Below are 22,223 nucleotides of genomic sequence, written 5' to 3' on the forward strand. Positions count from 1 at the left end.
AAAATTGTTATGGAAAATATTGTTTATCTTCCAAACTTCAGTACTTAGATGCCAATCCATCATGTTCTTCCTTATTATCTCCTTAGGATTAATTACAAATAAATCAAAACTTGTATTTTATCATGAAAAAAAATCTACACACTTTCTCCTTGTCCTCATTTTATTACATTCAAGATTAAAGGTGATGGCAATACCGAGGGAAATGATTAGCTGCAGAGAACAACATAACTAACAGGTAGCACTTACTATGTGCCAGGCACTGTTCTAAATGCTTTACGCTGCATAACTCATTTAATCCTCACCATAACTCTGTAAAGCAGTGTGCTGCTATTACCCCATTTTGCAGATGAGGAAACTGAGGCACAGAGTGGTTAGTAACTTCCCGAAGATCACACAGCTAGTAAATGGCAAATTTAATTTTCAAATCCATTTCCTTTTTTTTTTTAATATAAATTTATTTATTTATTTTTGGCTGCTTTGGGTCTTTGCTGCTGCGCGCAGGCTTTCTCTAGTTGTGGCCAGCAGGGGCTACTCTTCGTTGCAGTGCGTGGGCTTCTCATTGCGGTGGCTCCTCTTGTTGCGGAGCACGGGATCTAGGAGTGCGGGCCTCAGTAGTTGTGGCATATGGGCTCAGTGGTTGTGGCTCGCGGGCTCTACAGCACAGGCTCAGTAGTTGTGGCACATGGGCTTAGTTGCTCCGCGGCATGAGGGATCTTCCCGGACCGGGGCTCGAACCCATGTCCCCTGCATTGGCAGGTGGATTCTTAACCACTGCGCCACCAGGGAAGTCCCTTTCTTTTTTAAGACACGAGAGAAATAGCTTTTGAACTCTAGAAGAGAAAAGATGTCAACAACACAAACTTTGGTTTCTGAGACTAATAATAGCCAACATATATTAGCACTGTTCTGAGTATTTTACATGTATTATCCAATCCTCTTATCAGTCTTATTATTGTCCCTATTTTACAGATGAGAAAACTGAGGTACAAAGAGGATAAATAAGTGCACAGGTGCACAGCTAGTAAGTACACAGCTAGTAAGTGGCAGGGTGCACAGCTAGTACGTGGCAGGGTTAAGATAGCAAAGGAAAATGGCAAAAAATATGAGAAAAGGCATTAAAAACTTTAGAGTCTTTGGGCTCTCTTTGTGACTGAAGGCAGTCTGAGCCAAATTCTTGTCACCATTTCTTACTCAAGAGTATGCTTTCAAGGGGATTATATGAAATGTGAAAATTTTGAAAACTGTGAAGCACTATAGAATTTAAAGAATCTTTCAATTAAAAACAGTTGAAGCAAAAAAAGAGTACACTTTCAGAGAAGGCTACTCCTCGGTGAGTACCACAGGACATGCCTGGGTGACAAAGGTTTTCATCAGTACATCTGGTTCCTGCCTGACTCTCCTCCCCCACAATGATGGCACTCATAAAGCTTCTCTCCTAAATCACCGCAGTGGAACGTGAAGATGAGAACACAGTCAGAAGATTTCCCCAAGGTCACCACTTTTATAAACTTTCCCTTCAGTCCTCTTCCTGGAACTTTCAAGATCATTCCATAGAGTTGACCCCCACTCTTACCCTTCAACACGCTTCTCTTACTTTTATAACATCCCCTCCTAGTTTCCCTCCTACTTCTCTGGCTGCTCCTTCTCAACCTCCTTTGCCAGTTTCTTCTTTCTATGTGGTCTTTAAATATCAGGGCTCCTCGAGGTTCTGCCCTGGCATCTCTTACTCTCTACTCTCCCCCTGGCTATTTTAGCCACTGCCATGGCTGTAAAGATCTATATGTTGGTACCTGCCAAGATGATCTTCATCCTGGTCTCTTCTTTGAGCTCCAGACCTGTATATACCTGCATCGTAGATATTTCAATGTTAATACATTCAAAACAGAACTCCTGATCTACCCCCAAAGCTGCTTTTCCTCCCATCTTCTCTATCTTAGTAATTGGGAACAACCAGCTAGTTGTTTGTGCCAGAAACACAGAACTTAGCCTTGACTCACAGTCAGCTCATCACTGAATTATTTCTCCAGAGTAGACCTCAGTTCTGTCTACTTCTCCCCATTGATCTAGTCTAGGGCAACTCCATCTTCTGCCCAGACAACAACAATAGCCTCTTAACTGCTTCCACATTTTAAAGTGTAGATGGCATCACTCTTCTCCTGAAAACCTTTCAATGGCTGGCCAACCGGCTTCAACTAAGATCTAAGTTTTTGGTGGCTGGTTTCAGCTCCCTCCACTTTCCCTTCGCCTACCACATTCTCCTTACACTGGCCTCTTCCGGTGCTTTTTTTTAAAAAAATTAATTTTTATTGGAGTATAGTTGCTTTATGATGTTGTGTTAGTTTCTACCGTACAGTAAAATGAATCAGCTATACGTATAAATGTATCCTTTTTTGGATTTCCTTCCCGTTTAGATCACCACAGAGCACTGAGTAGAGTTCCCTGTGCTATACAGTAGGTTCTCATTAGTTATCTAATTTATACATAGTATCAATAGTGTATATATGCCAATACTAATCTCCCAATTCTTCCCATCACCCCTGCCGCCCCCCACCCCGGTATCTATACATTTGTTCTCTACATTTGTGTCTCTATTTCTGCTTTGCAAATAAGATCATCTATACCATTTTTCTAGATTCCACATATATGTGTTAATATACGATATTTGTTTTTCTCTTTCTGACTTACTTCACTCTGTATGACAGACTCTAGGTCCATCCATGTCTCTACAAGTGACCCAGTTTTGTTCCTTTTTATGGCTGAGTAATATTCCATTGTATATATGTACCACATTTTCTTTATCCATTCCTCTGTTGATGAACATTTAGGTTGCTTCCATGTCCTGGCTATTGTAAATAGTGCTTCAATGAACATTGGGGTGCATATGTCTTTTGGAATTATGGTTTTCTCAGGGTATATGCCCAGTAGTTGGATTGCTGGGTCATATGGTAGTTCTATTCTTTTGGTGCATTGATCATAGCAAACTCTTACCTGCTTCAAAGCCTTTGCACATGCTGTTGACTCTGAACAAACCCTCTTCCCTCTCTCTTCATTCGGCTACCTCACCTTCTCGGGTCTTGGCTTAAATCACATCTCCTGAGACTCCCCAGCCTCTCTTAGGTCTCTCCTGTTATGCTGTCTTAATGCTCTTAATGCATTTTGTGCTTTTCTTCCTAGTAGTAATTATGTAATTATTTGTTAATATCTATCTTCTCCAACTGAATGTGAGCTCCAGGAGTGCAAGGACCATGAACTGCATTCACCAGTGTATGTGACTGACAGAGGTCTGACCTTAGACTGAAGACATTTTCAAAGTGGAAACTTTCACATGGCTTCTTCACTGAGTGAGTTTTCTGTGTTCAACAAATTGGGATTTCTCTTTCATGACCTGTGACCTGAGTCATGAGATAACGAGCAGGGACAGTTTAGCAACTTTACTGTCTGTCTTTTTTCATCCACTTGTGACAGGGGCTAAAACACAGGCTGCCAAGAGCACTGACTAGCTGGGAGGGACAGGAACCTTGCTGTGACCAAAGTGAGAAGAGGTGGGGCTTGAGCGAGTTTGTTCAAATGATGAGACAGGACACTTATACAGAATGAAAATGCAAGGTTGCAAATTCTGCCCGAGGGAGCTGAAAAGGGGAACTGCGTGATGAATGCCGGTGGGGCAGGGGGTGGGAGAGGTTCAGAAAAGGCAGTATTGGCTGCGGTACAATTTGCTGCTTAGCTTCTGCTTTCAGCATCTGCTGTGACCAGATGGTGTGCAGTGATCTCTCTGGCCAACTGAGCCAAGGAAAGAGTAAAACCTCCCCAGTATTTGTAGACTATAGGCTGTGTCTGACGGGAGCAAATTGCCCTGTAGCAATTAGCAATTTCTCTCACTCTTTTCCTATGTTTTACTCTATCTTTCTCTCTCTCAGAAATCTTATTTTTTTTTTTTACATTTTATTACTTTTAAAATTGAAGTATTATTGCCTTGCAATATTACATTAGTTTCAGGTCGATATTTTTATACACAAATGATCATCATAAATCTAGTTACTAAGTGTCACCATACAAAGTTATTACAATATTATTGACTATATTCCCTATGCTCTACATTATATCTCCATGACTAAATAAGTCATTTTAACTGGAAGTCGGTACCTCTTAATCTTCCTCATCTACTTCACTCATCTCCCCCGCCACCCCCACCATGACAACCACCAGTTTGTTCTCTGTATCTATGAGTCTGTTTCTGTTTTGTTATATTTGTTCATTCAGAAATCTTATCTTTGATCTCTAAGTGATCTATATTGATATCCTGGTCAAATATTTCCAAATCCCTAAGGCTCCCCCTCCTCCCCTCTGCTCTCAAATGTAGCTATCTGGAAAGGTTTTCTTATAAATGGCTGGCCTTTCATATCCTCGGTGATTCTCCAACTTAAGGAACAATCCCATTAAAAGGGAGGAAAATTTTCACAAACTCACTTCTCATGCTGTCTGGAAATATTTTTAATGACAATTACATTATTTAAATAATATAAATTATTATAAAAGTATAAATTTCTAAATGTCCTTATGTTTATAGCTTTTAAAAAGCTATGAAATTACAGTTATAAATTAAACACCAACAAAACCAGTAAAGTTAATAAAATCCAAATAACATCAGTACTTAATGTGACAGGGAATATTTGGATGAAATAAAATCACCTGCAACATGAATGTGGTAGTGACAGGTACAGGGTAAATTCTTTTGCACTGGGCATCCTGCACCACCATTTGCTGAGCTATTCTTGATTCTCTCCCAATTTTGCTTTTTCTTGCTTTCTTCATTCCACAGCGTGTCATGTGGCTGTCAGTTGGTACTGATGCATTGTTTTCACATTGCTTGCTTCTGTTAATGTTTTATTAGATCATGACAACTGGCACTTTGATACCAAAAAGAGCAAGCAAAAATGAAGGTATGTTATGAGAGGATCATGCAGATGATCTAGAACTGTGTTGTCCAACATGGCAGCCATTAGCCATATGTGGCTACTGAGCACTTGAAATGTGGCTCGTCCAAACTGAGCTGTGTGTAGATGTAAATACATTCATATCGTGTTTTGCAAGAAAAAGTAAAATATCTTATTAAAAATGTTTAAATTGATTCCATGTTAAAATCACATTATTTTGGATACATCAGGCTAAATAAAATATATTATCGATTAATTCCACTCGGTATTTTTATTTTTGCTTTAAATATCTATCTATCTATCTATATCTATCTATCTATCTATATATATATTAGAAAATTTAAAATTACTTATGTGGCTCAAACTCTGTTTCTATTAGACTGCACCTTTCTAGAATAATTGTGTGTGTGCGTGTGTGTGTGTGTGTGTGTGAAAGAGAGAATGTGTACAACAAACTGAAAATACCATATAAAAACTCTCATAGGGACTTCCCTGGTGGTGCAGTGGTTAAGAATCTGCCTGCCAATGCTGGGGACATGGGTTCGAGCCCTGGTCTGGGAAGATCCCACATGCTGTGGAGCAACTAAGCCCGTGTGCCACAACTACTAAGCCCACGTGCCACAACTGCTGCAGCCCCCATGCCTAGAGCCTGTGCTCTGCAACAAAGAGAAGCCACTGCAATGAGAAGCCCACACACCGCAACAAAGAGTAGCCCCTGTTCGCTGCAACTAGAGAAAGCCCGCGCACAGGAACGAAGACTCAGTGCAGCCAAAAAATAAACAAATTAATTAATTAATTAAAATTCTCATAGAAAACACGTGGGTAATGAAGAGGTTTCCAGTTTAAACCACTGCTCTATCATTTAATGGCTGCATTCTTTCTCAGAAGCCAAGGTTACAGAACCGGCATAGGACTTTCCTTGTGGCTCTCACTCTAGTAGCCTCGTGATATAATATCTCTGTTGTTTTCACATATGGCTTCCTTATTAAAATATTTTGGGGAAGGATCCAGGCACTTCCATCCCTTCCAGAAAATACATACTGCCTTACCTGGTCATTTTACTGCCATTTGATCAAAGATTGTTCCCCATTGAGGAAATATGAGGTAGGTTAAAAACAACAACAACAAAAAGTGAGAATGTACTCCCTGGGCAAGCAGATGCAACTACTTCCTAAGCTACACAAAAACTGCTGAAATTCAGGGACTGCATCTGTTTTAAAAAATTGGTCTAAAATAATACATAGCCCGGAATTCCCTGGCAGTCCAGTGGTTAAGAATCTGTGCTTTCACTGCCAAGGGCTCAGGTTCAATCCCTGGTCGGGGAACTAAGACCCCACAAGCCACGCAGTGCCACCAAAAAATGAATAAATAAATAAAATAATACTTAGCCAAATATTCAGTTGCATTACTTAGCAAATATTTGCTACATTTCTATTTGCTGAATATCTCATACAAGGCTCCACAATAGGCACAGTTAAAATACAAAGATAAGTAAGTCAGGGATTTGCTTTCAAGAGGCTGGTCATCCAACCAAGGTAATAAAACATGTCAAAATTTCTTCCTTTTTAAATAGCAAATGTTGATTGAGTAAATATATGTTCTAGAACTGTCTAAGGGAGTTCTATACCTTATTTAATCCTCACAACCCTAAGAGATTGCCCGCATTTTACAAATGAGAAAACTGAGGCAAAAAGTTATGAAAATACTCAACGTTATATGGTTATTAAGTAGCACTGGCAGGGTCCAAATACAAATAGTCACCTCCAAAATACGAGCTTTTTAGTCACTATTCTATCTTGCTTCTCTTTTCAAAAAGAAAGAAAGAAATTAATATTAGTATTTGCTTTTAGAGAAAAATTGGAATTATACAGAAAAATAGAAAAGAACATAAACTCTCAAAGTCCTACCACCTAACAAAACAGCTGTTAAATATGCAGATACTACTCTTTAACTTCAACTATAATTATATTACAAGAAAGATATATCGATACAGGGCTACAAGAGTTCAGAGGTAGGAAAGAGGATTTCCTGCTGGATCTTGAAGGACAAGGTAAGATGTGGATGTTGAGGCATTCCAGGCAAAAAGAACTGCAAGCACAGGAGCATGGACTCAAAGAGGCCCAGGACTTATTGGAGAAACAGCAAGAAGTTGTTTGGCTGGAAAACCACCTTAAGCAATGAAGCTAGAAAACTAGAAAACTAAAGGCCAAGTCATAAAAAGCCTAGAATTCCTCTACCTTTCATCTTATCAGTACTGGTAATACCGCAATAATTACTGTTTATTCCTGTGTCAATCTCCTCTGTTAGTCTGGGAATTCCAGTCTATATCACCCTTCATTCATTGAGCATTTATTGTGTGCTAGGCACTGTGCTGAGCACTGGCGATGACAAATAAACAAGTTATGTTTTGCCCCCAAAGGAATTCACAGTCTAGTGGGGAAGAAAACGTTAAGATAGTTCTGATGGAAAGATGAACAGTGTGGGTTTCCGTCACTTGCATCCAAACAAGCCTGGCTAAAGTAAACTATTATCAACATATCTGGCCATGGTTTCCCCTTCTCTGTGCCCTACTTGTACCCTATAGAAGCCAGATCACAGGGAGGGACAAAGAGGTTCTTGAAAAATAAAATCAGTGATCAAATCAGGAGTCTAGTGGGATGGGCCAGATAGAACTAAATGGCAAGTAAGATAATGATTGAAAAATGCCTGTGGGATTTGGAAACTGACACTGGAGAGCCTGGTGAGAGAATTTTCTGTGGGAGGGCAGGCACCCTGCAGAATGTGGACTGACTGGTGTTGAGGAACAAAAGAAATGGTAATGTTGTGGAGATAGTGGATGAAGACTGTTATTGGACCAGGACCTTTTTTCAGATGGTCTTTTGGGGGCCTGAGGTAACTTAAAGGAAGATAAAAATGTATTTGTTTCAAAGGCCAATAAGCACATGAAAAGATTCTCAACATCAGCCAACAGGGAAATGCAAATCAGAATCAAGAGATACCAGTTCACACCCACTAGGATGGCTATAATCAGAAAAATACATAATAGCAAATGCTATCAAGGATGTGGAAATATCAGAACCCTCAGACGTTGGCCAGTGGGAATGTAAAATGGTGCAGCCAATTAGGAAAACAATCTGTCAATTACCCCAAAGTTTAAACATATAGTTACCATATGACCCAGCCACTCCTAGGCATATACCCAAAAGAAAAGAACACATTTATCCACACAAAAACCAGTACAGGAATGTTCGTAGCAACAGTATTCATAATAGCCAAAAGTGGAAACAACCCAAATGTCCATCAACAGATGAATGGATAAACAAAACATGGTATATTCATACAATGGAGTAGTGTTCGTCCATAAAAAAGAAGGAAGTACTGATACATGCTACAACATGGATGAATCTGAAAAACATAAGAAGCCAGACACAAAACACTACATATTGTGTGGTTCCACTTAACATGAAATATCCAGATTAGGCAAATTCATATAAAAAGAAGGTACACTAGTTGTTGCTAGGTGTTGGGAGGAGGGAGGCATGGGGACTGCTAATGGGTACCGGTTTCTTTTTGGGGTGATGGAAAAAAATGTTCTAGAATCAGATAATGGTTATTGTTGCACAACTCGGCACACACACACACACACACAAACACAGGAGCGTACTTTTTAAAAGGGTGAATTTTATGCTATGTGAGTTAGAGCTCAACTTAAAAATCAAATTAAAATTAAAAAAAATTTGTGGGTAATTCCCTTGTCGGCCAGTGGTTAAGACTCGGCCTTTTCACTGCCGTGGGCCTGGATTCCATCCTTGGTTGGGGAACTAAGACTCCGCAAGTAGCACAGCACGGCGGAAAAAAAAAACTTTAAAAAAATTTTGCCCTCACAGAGGCCCCTTGCAACCTAGTGAGATGGAACACGCAAGACATTAACAACAATTCCAACCAACCACAGGCTCAGCCGCTCTTCCAGTCCGAAGACCGCAATTCCACCACGCCTCCGGCAGCGGAAGTCCCGGCCTAGAGGCTGCTGATTGGCTGAGGCGGAGGAGCGGGCGGTGCGAAAAGCGGCCTCTCCAGACCCTCTCAGCGGGGAGGAGCAGAACGAAGCCTTAGCTCGCGAGATTTTGCTGGTTCCGCATTTTGGGTCTGTAAGGTGGGGGAGGGGGGAGAGGCGGGTGCAGTTGCTCTCACCTGCTTGCCCCAGCTCGATCCCGGCCCGGAGCAGCGGCGGCGCGGGCTTCCGCTGTCCGCTGGCTGAGGACCTTCAGCTCCCCCTTGGTCCCGCGCGAGCTCCGAATCCTGTCCGCGGCAGGGGCCAGCGGCCCCTCCCCTCCCCTCTGAGGATAGAAGATGAGCTTCCTCTTGTGAGTGTGGCCCGGACGAGGGCTCCAGGATTGAGGGCCGAGGCCCGGGAGGGGCGGACGGACGCCTGAGGCGAGGGCGGGTCCCCGGGGCCGGGGTCGGGTGCCCGGCGCTTGCTTTGCCCACGCTCTGGGTCACGGGGGAGGCTTGGATGTGGGCAGAAGCAGAGGGAGATGAAGGTCGAGGCAAAGGAAGCGGAGCGAGAAGGTTGGGGAGTAGAAAGGCCCTGAGGCCGGTAGTGCCTCCAGACTTTTCCGCCCGAGGGCACCTGAGGGCAGAGGGACGATCTGGGGGGTCTCAATTTGTCTTGAGTCTCGAGCCTTTTAGTAACGATGCATGCTGACTTAGCTTTTTACTCCACTGTACGTCCAGCTTTATTATCGTCAGTATTAAATTACCCCCGCGGAAAAATGCCGCCCCAGGAAAATGTGGGAGTGCCGCTGAAGTTAAGCTGCGGGCCTTGCATCCAATTCTGATTCAGCCCACTTTGTGAATTTGTATAGTTAACTAACTTCTTTTTAACTCAATAGAATCCTATTTTAGAGATAACGTCTGGGCCCAAAGGAGCCTTCAATGGGAAAGTTTGTAAATTCTCTGATGATTCTTAATCGCATTAAGGTTTGAGAAGCATTGCTCTAGCACCTTATTTTTCTCAGGTGGCTCTCTTTACCTAGCATGTTGCGTAAATATGTATTGTATGAGCGAATAAATAATCCATTTTCAGTTATGGGCATCACCCACATACTTGACATCTAAAATAGTGTTTCATAACCAGAGTTTACCCCGTTTCTTATTGTGAGAAGTTTGGATTCTTTCTAGTATTTTGCTATTATAAAATAGGACTACTGAGACTATCTTTGTCTAAATCGCTTTTCCCCTCCTTTGGATTATTTTGTTAAGCGTATGGTCTTCAGAGTATGATTACCATTTAAAAAAATCTTTATGATTTATATTTTAATTGCAAATTTCCATATTACTAGAAACCACCACTACCCTCCCCCCACCCCCCAGTCTTTTTTTCTGTTTTGTGGATGCACAGTTCTTATTTGCTTTTTGGACCTAAATGTGAGGCTCTTTATTTCTTTTAAACTTTGTTTTGTTGATGGACATTTGAGTTTCCACTTTTGGTTATTATGAATAATACTGCTATAAACTTGGATGTACGTGTGTGTTCCTTTCTCTTGGGAATTGCCTGGTTATATGGTAACTATGTTTAACCTTTTGAGGAACTGCCAGACTTTTTCAAAGCACTGCACCATTTTGCCTTCCCATCAGCGCTGTATGAGTTTCAATTTCCCCACACCCTCCCTAGCACTTGTTAATTGCATTTTTGATTATAGCCATCCTAAGTGGACGTGAAATGGTATCTCATTGTGATTTTAATTGGCATTTCCTTAATGACTAATGATGTTGAGCATCTTTTCCCGTGCTTATTGGCCATTTGTGTATCTTCTTTGGAGTAATGTCTATTCAGATCCTTTGACCATTTTTTAAATGGGGTTGTCTTTTTGGTTTTAAGTTGTAAAAATTCTTTATCCTGGATACAAGTCCCTTATCACATCTATGATTTGCAATATTTTCTCCTACTTTGTGGATTCTTTTCACTGTCTTGATGGTGCCATTTGAAGCACAAAAGTCTTAATTTAGATGAAGATCTTACTGAACCTTGAGACATCATTTCTTGCTAAGTACGGAGAATATTTAGCTACCTGTCATTCACAGCTTGTTTCTATTGAAAGGGCCATTCCCTCTAATTTAGTACTTCCTTATTAAATTTAGCTCTTTATCAAGTTAAACACAAACTTTCCATATTTGATTTTTATTGTTTTCATAACTCCTTTTTACTTCATAATCAGTCTTATTTAAAATTCAAATTACCCAGGTAAAGTGAAAGTCCTCAGTTTTATTCCCTTCCCCTTCCTAGAAGTAATCACCACGATCAGTTTGATGGGTGACACTTTCTATGCATTTACAAAATGGGCTTTTGCTGTACATTTCATTCTGTAATATGTTTAAGCATGTATTGAGATCTATCGGTGTGAATTCAAGTACCTCTATCTTGTTATTCTTAACTACTGTATGGTATTCCATGATATAGATGTATCATAGTTATTCATTCCTCTACCAGTAAGCTTTAGGATCATTTCCAGGTTTTTCGCTATTAAAAATAATCTTGGGAAACACATCCTTATCCATATCGAGGAGAGACACCTAGAAGTAGAAGGGATGGATTGAGAAGCATTTCAGTGTTAATAGATATTGCCGTGTTGCCCTCTTAAAATGTTAATGCACTTTGACCATTAGCAAATTAAAGTACTAATTTCTCTCTACCCTATCCCACACTTAATGTAATTGTTCTGATTTCTGACAGGTTAAGGAAAAATAAATCTAATTTTAATTGAACAGCTTTTCATATGTTCATTTGTCATTCTGTTTTTCTTTCTGAATTGTGTATCATCTCCTTAGCCCATTTTTCTAAAGCATTCTTTGCCTTTTTCTTAACAGATTATAAAAGCCCTTTATAATTTAGTTAATATTTTTAATATATGTTGCAAGTACTTTTTTTGGCTACTTGTCTCCTTGTTCTGAATTATTGAAGTTTTAATTGTTACCGTTAGAAAGCTGTCCATTTTTTTCTGGGCTTTGTGTCATGTTAGGAAGACCTTCCTTATGAATGGTGTGAGATAGGAATAAAAACTTGTTCCCCCCCCCCCCAAAACCAGTTGTCTCATTTATTTTCCGTGCTCTAAACTCTAAAATGTTAGTACTACTTCTCTGGTTTGCTTTGATGGCATCACAAATATTTTGATACAGAAAACTGGATTTTTGAGCTATACGAACCTTAAAGCTAACACCCTCACAGCACTATTAGGTGAAAATTGAGGCCAAAGGAGGTTAGGTTTCTCAGGCAGTCACAGAGTTAGTGGCAGATCAAGAACTAGAATCCAGGTTTTTTCTTCTTTTGGTTAAGGTGCCCTTTCTGTTACACCAGACTGCTTCATGAGGCATAGTAAAATTGCCTTCTGTGTGAAATTGTGCTGCTAATCCTGTTTCTATGTAGGGGAAAAAATTTAACTCTTTCTTTTATTGTGTTTATTCTCTCCTCCCCTACCCCCCATCTTGGCACTTTTCAGGGAATATTTTTTAATTTCAAAACAATTTATATGCCTAAAATTGTCATTCTGCTTCCGGTCCTAAAAATTGATGTACTTTTACTTTTAACCTAACAGTAGTAGCCGCTCTTCTAAAACATTCAAACCAAAGAAGAATATCCCTGAAGGATCTCATCAGTATGAACTCTTAAAACATGCAGAAGCAACTCTAGGAAGTGGGAATCTGAGACAAGCTGTTATGTTGCCAGAGGGAGAGGACCTCAATGAATGGATTGCGGTTAACAGTAAGTTCTTAATAACTTTCAACTTTACTGGTTTATAAGAAGATTTTGCTAAAATCTTTTTGTTAATGAACTTTCTTATGGATGTAGCTGTCTTAGTAAAACAGATTATCTGTAAAGAAACATGTAAGTGCAAATACATCCAAAGTGTGTTCTCTTCAGAGTGTACCTGATTGTAGCTTGTGTGGTTAAATAGAGAGAGACCTGAGGAGAAATGAAAAGTACTCTGGGGTTATCTCTGAGGAGAGTGGTCTGAATTGCTGAGTAAGGTCAAATGAAAGATTGATAAATACAAAGATTCTACCTGTGGTGGACATGACTTTGTAGGAATCCATCTTCATAGTTGTGCCCCCACTCCCAGCAGCTTTCATCTGCCTGTGTATACAGAAAAGTCAAGTGCAGTTGTTATGGTCAGTCACTTGATTATTGTGAGTTAGGAGTAGTCAGAAGAAAATTGAGAGATTGGGAGAAAACAGAGGGACCCATGAGCTGAAAGTCACTCTGAATTCAAGAAGTAAGGGCATGACATGGAAGGATATGCTGAGGCTAGAGGTTTGAATATTAGTGTCTATCATTTCTGAGATGAGATCAGTTCTGGATGATAGGGTTTAAGTCTATTAGGAATTTTAGTTGTTCCAGGAATCTTTAAAAATTTTTTTTTTTTTTTTGCCGTACGCAGGCCTCTCACTGTTGTGGCCTCTCCCGTTGCGGAGCACAGGCTCCGGATGCGCAGGCCCAGCGGCCATGGCTCACGGGCCCAGCCGCTCCGCGGCATGTGGGATCTTCCCGGACCGGGACACGAACCCGTGTCCCCTACATCGGCAGGTGGACTCTCAACCACTGCGCCACCAGGGAAGCCCTGTACATATGTTTCTTGAATCTCTTAATTCACAGGTTGCCCTTCATTGCAGTTATTTTTCCTTGCTCTTTTTGTTGTTGTTGAAGAAACCAGTTTCTTTTCTACAGAATGAATTTTGCTGATAACATCCCCAAGGCGTCCATTATCTTGTTCTTTTATTTCCTGTAAATGTTAAATCTAGAGCAGCACTGTCCAAGAGAACTTTCTGTGATTAGGCGAATGTTGTATATCTTCACTGTGGCCATTTAGCACTTGAAATGTGGCTACTGTGACTGGAAATGAATTTTAAATTTAACTTCATTTTAACGTAAGTTGCCCTGTGTGTCTAGTGGCTACCATGTTAGAACAGATGTGGAGCTTTGATCAGATTCAGGTTTGATTTTGTTTAACACTACTTCATAGGTGGTGGTATATACTTCCAACAGTGTAGATATTTCCATAGTGTCTAGTTGTCTTTTTATGTGGTATTCAACTGTTGATAATCATTGCCTTGGTCAGTGTGGTCCAATAGAAATAAATATATTGTGAGCTACAAATGGAATTTAAAATTTTCTAGTAGCCACATTAAGAAAAATTTTATTTTTCTCAACTCATTAAAAAGCCATTATTCATATTACTAAGAGAAAAAAAATCAGATGTAGAACTATGTAATGTGTTTTCTTTTGTGTTAGATGGGATAAAGAAACTTAGGGGGCACGACACAGAAAAAATTAGTATAGTAGTTACCTGTGTGTAGGGTGGAAGTTGGAGTGGTTGGAACTTAGATTTTTCACTGTATATTTTTATCTATCTTTTGGCATGTGAACCATGTGACATATTATCTATTCAGAAAAGACCCCTTTTTTGTAACCTTATTCAAATTATCATCTTTCATTCATTTTTTTGATTTCTCTTAAATTGAAGTACAGTTGATTTATAGTGTTGTGTTAATTACTGCTATACAGCAAAGTGATTCAGTTATACATATACATACATCTTTTTTTATGTTCTTTTTCATTATGGTTTACCATAGGATATTGAATATAGTTCTCTGTGCTATACAGTAGCACCTTGTTGTTTATCCATTCTATGTATAAAAGCTTACATCTGCTAACTGCAGCCTCCCACTCCATCCCTCCCCCAACCCCTTCCCCCTTGGCAACCACCAGTCTGTTCTCTATGTCCATGATTCTGTTTCTGATTCATAAATAGGTTCATTTGTGTCATATTTTATTTTATTTTTAAATTTTTATTATTTTTTAAATTTATTGATTTTAATTATTTATTTTTGGCTGCATTGGGTATTCGGTTGCTGTGTGTGGGCTTTCTCTAGTTGCAGTGAGCGGGGGCTGCTCTACATGCGCTGTGAGGGCTTCTCATCCTGGTGGCTTCTCTTGTTGCAAAGCACAGGCTCTAGGCGTGGGGGCTTCATTAGTTGTGGCATGTGGGCTCAGTAGTTGTGGCTCGCGGGCTCTAGAGCACAGGTTCAGTAGCTGTGGCTCACGGGCTTAGTTGCTCCTCGGCACATGGAATCTTCCTGGACCAGGGATCGAACCCATGTTCGCTGCACTGGGCAGGTGGATTCTTAACCATTGCACCACCAGGAAAGCCCCTGTGTCATATTTTAGATTCTACATATAAGTGATGTCATATGGTATTCGTCTTTCTCTTTCTGACTTACTTCACTTAGTATTATAATCTCTAGGTCCATCCATATTGCTTCAAATGGCATTATTTTGTTCTCTTTTTTTTTGGCTGCACTGTGAGGCATGTGGGATCTCAGTTCCCTGACCAGGGATTGAACCCATGCCCCCTGCATTGAGAGTGTGGAGTCTCAACCACTGGACCGCCAGGGAAGTCCCATATTTCGTTCTTTTTTTATGGCTGAGTAATATTCCATTGTATATATGTACCACATCTTTATCCATTCATCTGTTGATGGACATTTAAGATGGTTTGATGTCTTGGCTATTGTGAATAGTGCTGCTATGAACATAGGGGTGCATGTATGTTTTTGAATTTAGTTTTGTCCAGATATATGCCCAGGAGTGGGATTGCTGGATCATGTGGTAACTCTATTTTTAGTTTTCTGAGGAACCTCCATACTGTTTTCCACAGTGCCTGCACCAATTTATTGATACATTCCCACCAACGGTGTAGGAGGGTTCCCTTTTCTCCACATCCTCTCCAGCATTTGTTATTTGTCGACTTTTTAATGATGGCCATTCTGACTGGTGTGAGGTGGTACCTCATTGTAGTTTTGATATGCATTTCTCTAATAATTAGCAATGTTGAGCATCTTTTCATGTGTCTGTTGGCCATCTGTATATCATCTTTTATTCTGAAGGCATCTGTTGACCTTCAGCTTTCAATTTTTCTTTGAGACTTAATGCTCTAATCAACTGTTCTCAAACCTTTTGGTTCCAGGATCCCTTTATTCTCTTAAAAATTACTGAGAACCTTAAAGGGCTTTTAATTATGTGGGTTATATTTAGTGATACTGTGTTAGAAATTAAAACTGAGCAAGTTTAAATACTTATTTTAAAATACATGTTAACATAAATATATTTTTATGAAAAATGACTATTTTCCAAAATAAATTTTAGTGAGAAGTGTGGCGTTGTTTTACAGGTTTGCAAATCTTATTTAATGTCTGACTTAATAGGAAGTTGGCTGGATTCTCATATCTGCTTCTGCATTCAGTCTGTTGTGATGTCATACATTATGGAGCCTCTGGACAACTCCACTGTGCCTCCTGAGAGAGAGTGAAAATTCAGAGCAATTAAAATGTTTCTGACCTCACAGATTCCCCTCTGAAACAGGGGATCTCTGGACCGTATTTTGAGAACAGATCAATAAACCAGCACACCATCTGGGCACACTCTTTGTTTTGAATGAATTGAATGCCTAAGTATTACTTTCTTAGAAACATGACTAATTTAAGAGGAAGGTTTATAAGTGAGGGAGTTTTGTATAAAATTCCTTTTGACATGGTGGAATATTGATTTGTTTTCTAAGAAACTTGGAAAAGCCCTAGTTGATTTTTTAGGTAGTCTTTTAAATGGGGAACTAAGACATTTTTAAAAAAGCTTGCCAAGGCTTATGTGGTTCTCTTTGCACAGAGTAATATGTTTCACTCAGTTAAGTTCATTTCTTACCCCCTTCCTCTTCTGTTTTCTTCCAGATCTAGCTGAAGCTCCTTTAGGAGTACTCCTTGACTATCTCAGCTCCTCGAGATGTTGCCTTTTCTCTGAACTCTTCTAGCACTTATTGTTGGCCTTTGTATGCTATCTTCTTATATGTTGTATTACTCCTCTCTTTTAATTTTGTCCCTTTTGTTAGCTGGAGACTCTAGGGGAAGGGGCATTATCTCCTGTCTTTTTTATGTTCTCAATATGCACTAGGTCTCAATTTTTTATGATGAACTAGATTTTTTAAATGCCCGACACAGCTGATACACCTCCCTCCCAGTATATTCCGCAACGATTTTTTTCTCTTTCCCAACACAAATGATATTGTCTGGTCCAGATTGGTAAGAAGCTATGGATTTTTTCATTTGCTTGTATATGATCAAATTGTATATTCTAATGTAATAATCACCATTACGTTAGAATTATCCCTAATATTTTATTTTCCTGCTTACAGGCTGTTTAAAAGCTTAGTATATTAAAAGTTAATGTATATTAAAAGTTAACTTTACTTAGGTGTAACAACTTAGAGAATTTATGTGCCCCTGGATTGTTGAATCTCCTGAGGATTCTTGGCTGAATCCTCCGACTGAGAGGTCTGATGTTTTGTTGTGTTTACACAGACATTTTAACACAGTTTTGCTATTATCTTTCCAGCTGTGGATTTCTTCAACCAGATCAACATGTTATATGGAACTATCACAGAATTCTGCACTGAAGCAAGCTGTCCAGTCATGTCTGCAGGTCCAAGGTACATATACTGACTATTATATAGGTATTTGAATTATTACCAAATAAAGCTAATCACCAATTGATATAAATTAAATAATAAAGACTTGTTTTTCTTACCCATTTGCTTGTGAAAACAAAAAGTTTACCTATAAGCTTTTAGTTATTAAATAGTTTGGTATGTGGTACCCAGTATTTTGATTTTTTATAATTGCATTATATTAAGTATGAATATTCAGTAGTAGGATTGACAGTAAAGAAATTTGAGTTAGGATTATCTTGCTTTTACAAAAGTTATTTTTTTCAATTTTATTAATATTTATGGTTCTGTTTCTGGATTTTAAATTAATTTCTTGGAAGAGTTTTTAGTTGACCCTTTAATATTTGATTTTTTTGTTGTTGTGCTTTTTACTGTTAGTTACCTCCAAACTGTGCTGCTTTAGTTATCTGGCTTAAAAATGCTAGATTAAAATTTTTTTGACTATCATAAATTTCTAGAAATGTTGAAAAAGAGATGGAACTCTTTATCACCCATAAAGTTAAGATGTGATGGAATTAACATTTTAGTGTGTCCTTCCGGCCTTTTTTCCTATAACAAATGATTGATTTTATGTGATGACAGATGGTAGCAAGATATTTACCTCTTGGGAAAAAATAGTCCTTTCTGAATTTGCTATAGATGTAAAGGAAAAAAAGGGCCCCAATGAGTTTGAGTCCTATTTTTATTATGTTATTTTAGGAGAGATGTTTTTTATTTTGTGAAGTGTTAAGTTTTATTCCTCAAACTATCTTTGGCTTAAATGCTTCACACAGTGAAGTTTTGATTAAGTCTTATTAATCATTCTAGCCCAGCAAAGGTGAGGTAGAAAAAGACGCATGCGTAAGATTGTTTCTTTAAAACCTTCTCCAAGAAACAGGGTTTTATAATCTTGGCTCTGTTGATGATTACTTAATGGCCAACAAGCTCAGAATGTGGTGGATCCATCAGCACCTTACCCAGTCCTCAGCACCCTCTGTCTAACAGACAGGAATGCAGTTCCTTTGTCTTTCTCAGGGCTGTGTTGTAGAACAGATTCTGGCACAGCCAGCTGCCACACTGGCTTCCTTTTCTTTTCCATTTATTACCATCACATTTCAGAATACAGTGTAACTATGGTCGGCCCTCCGTATCTATGGTTCCTCTGCATCTACAGATTCAACCAACCGTGGATCTTGTAGTATTTACTATTGAAAAATATCTGTTTGTAAGTGGACCTTGTGTGGTTCAAACCCACATTGTTCAAGGGTCAACTGTACTTCTACAGGGAACTCTCAAGTAATCTTCAGTAGAACTTTAGGTAATTTACTAAATATATATACTATACTATACTATAGTACTATATATATAACTTCTGTTGACAAACTGTGAACCTACTTTGATTACAAGTTGCAACATGTTTTTGAAAACTTTATCACTAAAACTTTTTTCTCTCCAGATATGAATATCATTGGGCAGATGGTACTAATATTAAAAAGCCAATCAAATGTTCTGCACCAAAATACATTGACTATTTGATGACTTGGGTTCAGGATCAACTTGATGATGAAACTCTTTTTCCTTCTAAAATTGGTGAGTTAATGTTGTAGAACTAATTTTCTTTTTAAAAGATAAATGTGTTATTGTCTTTTTAATGCTCTATTACTATAAAAAAATGTAATAAAGACTGCCAAATTCCTCTCCAAAAAGTTTGTGAATGTGTACTCCTTCCAGCCATGTTTGTGTCTGCCTGTGTTTCTTCATCAGTACTAGTTGTTACTCAGTTTTTCATCTTTTCTAATATGGGTAAATAAATTTCTAGTATAATGTGCATTCTAAAAAATATCAATAACATTGAGCATTTTTTGGTTTATTGATCCTTGTGTGTTTTCTGTTTATATCCTTTTTCTGTTTCTTTATGTTAAGGTTATTAGCTCTTTGTCATGCATGTTGTGTGTATTTTTTCCCTGGGTTGCCGTATTGTCTTGTTTATGAGGTTTTTTTTCTATGTATAATGTTCTTATTTTGACCTATTAATCTTTCCCTTTATGATGTCTGGATTTTAATACAATGATTAGAAGGGATTTTCCTACTTACAGATTATAAAATATTTGTCCATGCTTTTATTTAGTACTTTTGTGGTTTTGTTTTTACATTTTATTTTAATCTTTGTTCTGTCAGGAATTTTTTCTCAATGCTCCCTTTACTTTTTTCCAACTATAAATGCTAGTTTGTCCAGTACCATTTATCGAATACATGTGTCTTTTATCCCCTCATTATCATATGTGTACACCAAATTGACATATACCTTGGAGTCTTTTAATCTCTTTATCTATTGTTTTAGAAATTCCACACTGTTTTAATTACCATGGCTATGTATCTTTGAACATCTTGTAGGGCTAGTCTCTCTTCCTTGCTCTTCTTTTTCAGAATACTTACAGCTATTCTGGAAAATTTGTTCTTCCAAAGAATTTAGAAACATTTTGCAAGGCAAAAAAAAAACACTGAGATTTTTTATTATGATTTCATTCAATTTGTAGATTAATGTAGGGATTCTCGTTCTCTTGACAATACTGAGTCTTCCTATCCAAGAACAATTCATATTCATTTATTCATGTCTTTTAATTATTTATTTCCTCGTGTAAGATTCTGTATTTTACTTTATGCTAGTCCTTCAGGTTTCTTAAGTTTATTCCTAGGCACTTAATGTTTTTATTGATAATCTGGTTTCTAACTGGTTATTGTTTAGTATATAGGAAAACTATTCTGATTGTTTCTTTTGGATTGGTTTTCTTGAGTTTTTAAAGTATATAGTTACATCATACTAAGATAATATTAATTTCACCTCTTCTTTTCTGATAAATATACTACTTGTGTAACTCTTATCTAATTGCAATAACTAGTACTTCCAGAGCAGTACTGATTAATGGTGATGATGGCAAACATCCTTTTCTTGTTTACTTTTATGTGAGTGCTTCTAGTATTTCAGCATTAAGTAGGAATCTTGCTTTTGGTTAGAGGTATGTGAATTTTTAAAAATCAAGTTGGTTATAGGGTTTTATCAGATACTCTTCTAGTATCTGTTGTTGATCATAAGGTTTTCTCCATTTTTTTTAATGTTCTGCTGCAAGAGTATTTTTTTTATTTCTGCTATTTAAGATTTTGGCATTGGTATTCATGGATGTGATTGGTCCTTGTCACTTTCAGTATAAGGATATCTTATGAACAACATATTGTTGGATTCTGTCTTGTCTGTTCGGGCTGTTATAACAAAAAATACTGGAGACTGGAGGGCTTATAAGCAATAGAGATGTATTTCTCACAGTTCTGAAGTCTGCAAGTCCAAGATCAGGAGCCATCATGGTCAGGTTCTGTCATAGGTCCTCTTCCTGGTTTACAGATAGCAAAAAGCAGTGTTTTTGTTGTATCTGCACATGGCAGAGAGGGAAATCATCTTTGTCGAGTTTTTTCTTATAAGGGCACTAATCCTATTCATGAGGGCAGATGCCCTATGACCTAATCACCCCCAAAGGCCCCACCTCTTAGTACCATCATCTAGGGGGTTAGAATTTCAACATGATTTTGAGGGAGACACAAACATTCAGAACATAGCAGATTCCTTTTTGAAGTCTAATCAGAGGCTCTTTCAGGAGAAAAATTTATATCATGTTGTGTTTGGTCTGTTTGTTTTTGGTCAACTTTTCCGTTCTATAAAACCTTTTGTTTCCTTTCTCATAGATCCTTTATTGTGTATTGGGTGTGCCTGAATGTTAAATTCAGCTTGGAAAGTGCTGCTTAGATTAAAACAAATCACTTGTATTTCTTTATTAAAGTCTCCTTCTTATGGAGGTAAAGAATACTTTTGTCATTATTCTCTTTCCTTGGCTTCCCAATTCTTCAGTATTTTACCCTAATGTTCTGGAATTCTTTCCCCCTTCATTAGGCTATTATCCAGAGCTTACTTATGCTAATTATTTATTCTTATTAGACAAAACTGTCTATTATTCATTTTTAAACAAATATATCCAACTTATTAATGTTTTTTTCTTTGGTTTTTTTTAATTCTTTTTTAAAAATTCTTAATGTTCTTTTTAATAGCATGGGGCTCATTTGCGAATTCTGAGAGAAAAAGGATTTGACTTAAATCCATCTTTTCAGTACATGAATATAAGACCAAGTCCAGAAAAAACATGTCCATAAGCCCCAGAATAATGTGTGAAAAGGCAAGTTGTTACCAAGACTAAGGGTGGGGGGTGGGACACACACACACACACACACACACACACACACACACACACACAAATCAGCTAACAAGAGCAAACTCTACTAAATTTCAAGCTATTAAGGACTGGTTGAGAAATAAAGAATACAAAATGCAGGGAAGGAGAAAGTGACAGCCTTTGTTTTCTGAAGGAAGGAGAAAGTGACAGCCTTTGTTTTCTGAAAGATTAGAGAAAAGAATATGTTCAAGAGTAGTGTAGTGGAACAGACCTTTAAGGCCAACTAATCTAGGTTATTTTGGAAGCAGATGCCTTCTTATGTATTTGTTAGCTATACACAGTGCCAGTTGTATTGTCTTTCTCCTGTCCCTGTTTTCTAAGAAACATTGGTCTTGTCAACCAAAATTCTCAGGAATGCAATCAGTCACATCCCCACCTGCAGTGCTTGGAGAGAGATGACTAAGTCCTCTCCCAGTTCTTTTCTAAGGAAAAATAGGGAGGTGCCATTCCTCCCCTTTACAGAAAGTATTATTCCCCTTCTT

At 38.3% G+C, this 22,223-nt stretch overlaps 1 protein-coding gene and 1 long non-coding RNA gene across 2 annotated transcripts in view; one reads left to right on the forward strand and one right to left on the reverse strand.

Moving 5' to 3' along the window:
- Nucleotides 1–12,665, reverse strand: LOC111169102 (uncharacterized). Its single transcript, XR_016395385.1, has 3 exons — nucleotides 9,126–12,665; nucleotides 1,791–1,845; nucleotides 1–830 (listed from the first exon to the last, which is right to left on the reverse strand). It is a non-coding gene; the product is annotated as an uncharacterized LOC111169102 (long non-coding RNA).
- MOB1A (MOB kinase activator 1A) overlaps nucleotides 9,089–22,223 on the forward strand; it is a 19,149-nt gene continuing 6,014 nt past the window's right edge. The window contains exons 1-4 of the mRNA XM_022563068.3: nucleotides 9,089–9,298; nucleotides 12,527–12,693; nucleotides 17,374–17,467; nucleotides 18,921–19,054. Coding sequence (XP_022418776.1) covers nucleotides 9,285–9,298; nucleotides 12,527–12,693; nucleotides 17,374–17,467; nucleotides 18,921–19,054 — 409 coding nt within the window. The 5' untranslated portion in view covers nucleotides 9,089–9,284. The remainder of the gene's footprint in view (nucleotides 9,299–12,526; nucleotides 12,694–17,373; nucleotides 17,468–18,920; nucleotides 19,055–22,223) is intronic.

This window comes from Delphinapterus leucas, chromosome 13 (genome assembly GCF_059928025.1).
Source record: "Delphinapterus leucas isolate spDelLeu-1000000601 "Yukka" chromosome 13, BTC_Dleu_Yukka2, whole genome shotgun sequence".
NCBI classification, from domain to species: Eukaryota; Metazoa; Chordata; class Mammalia; order Artiodactyla; family Monodontidae; genus Delphinapterus; species Delphinapterus leucas.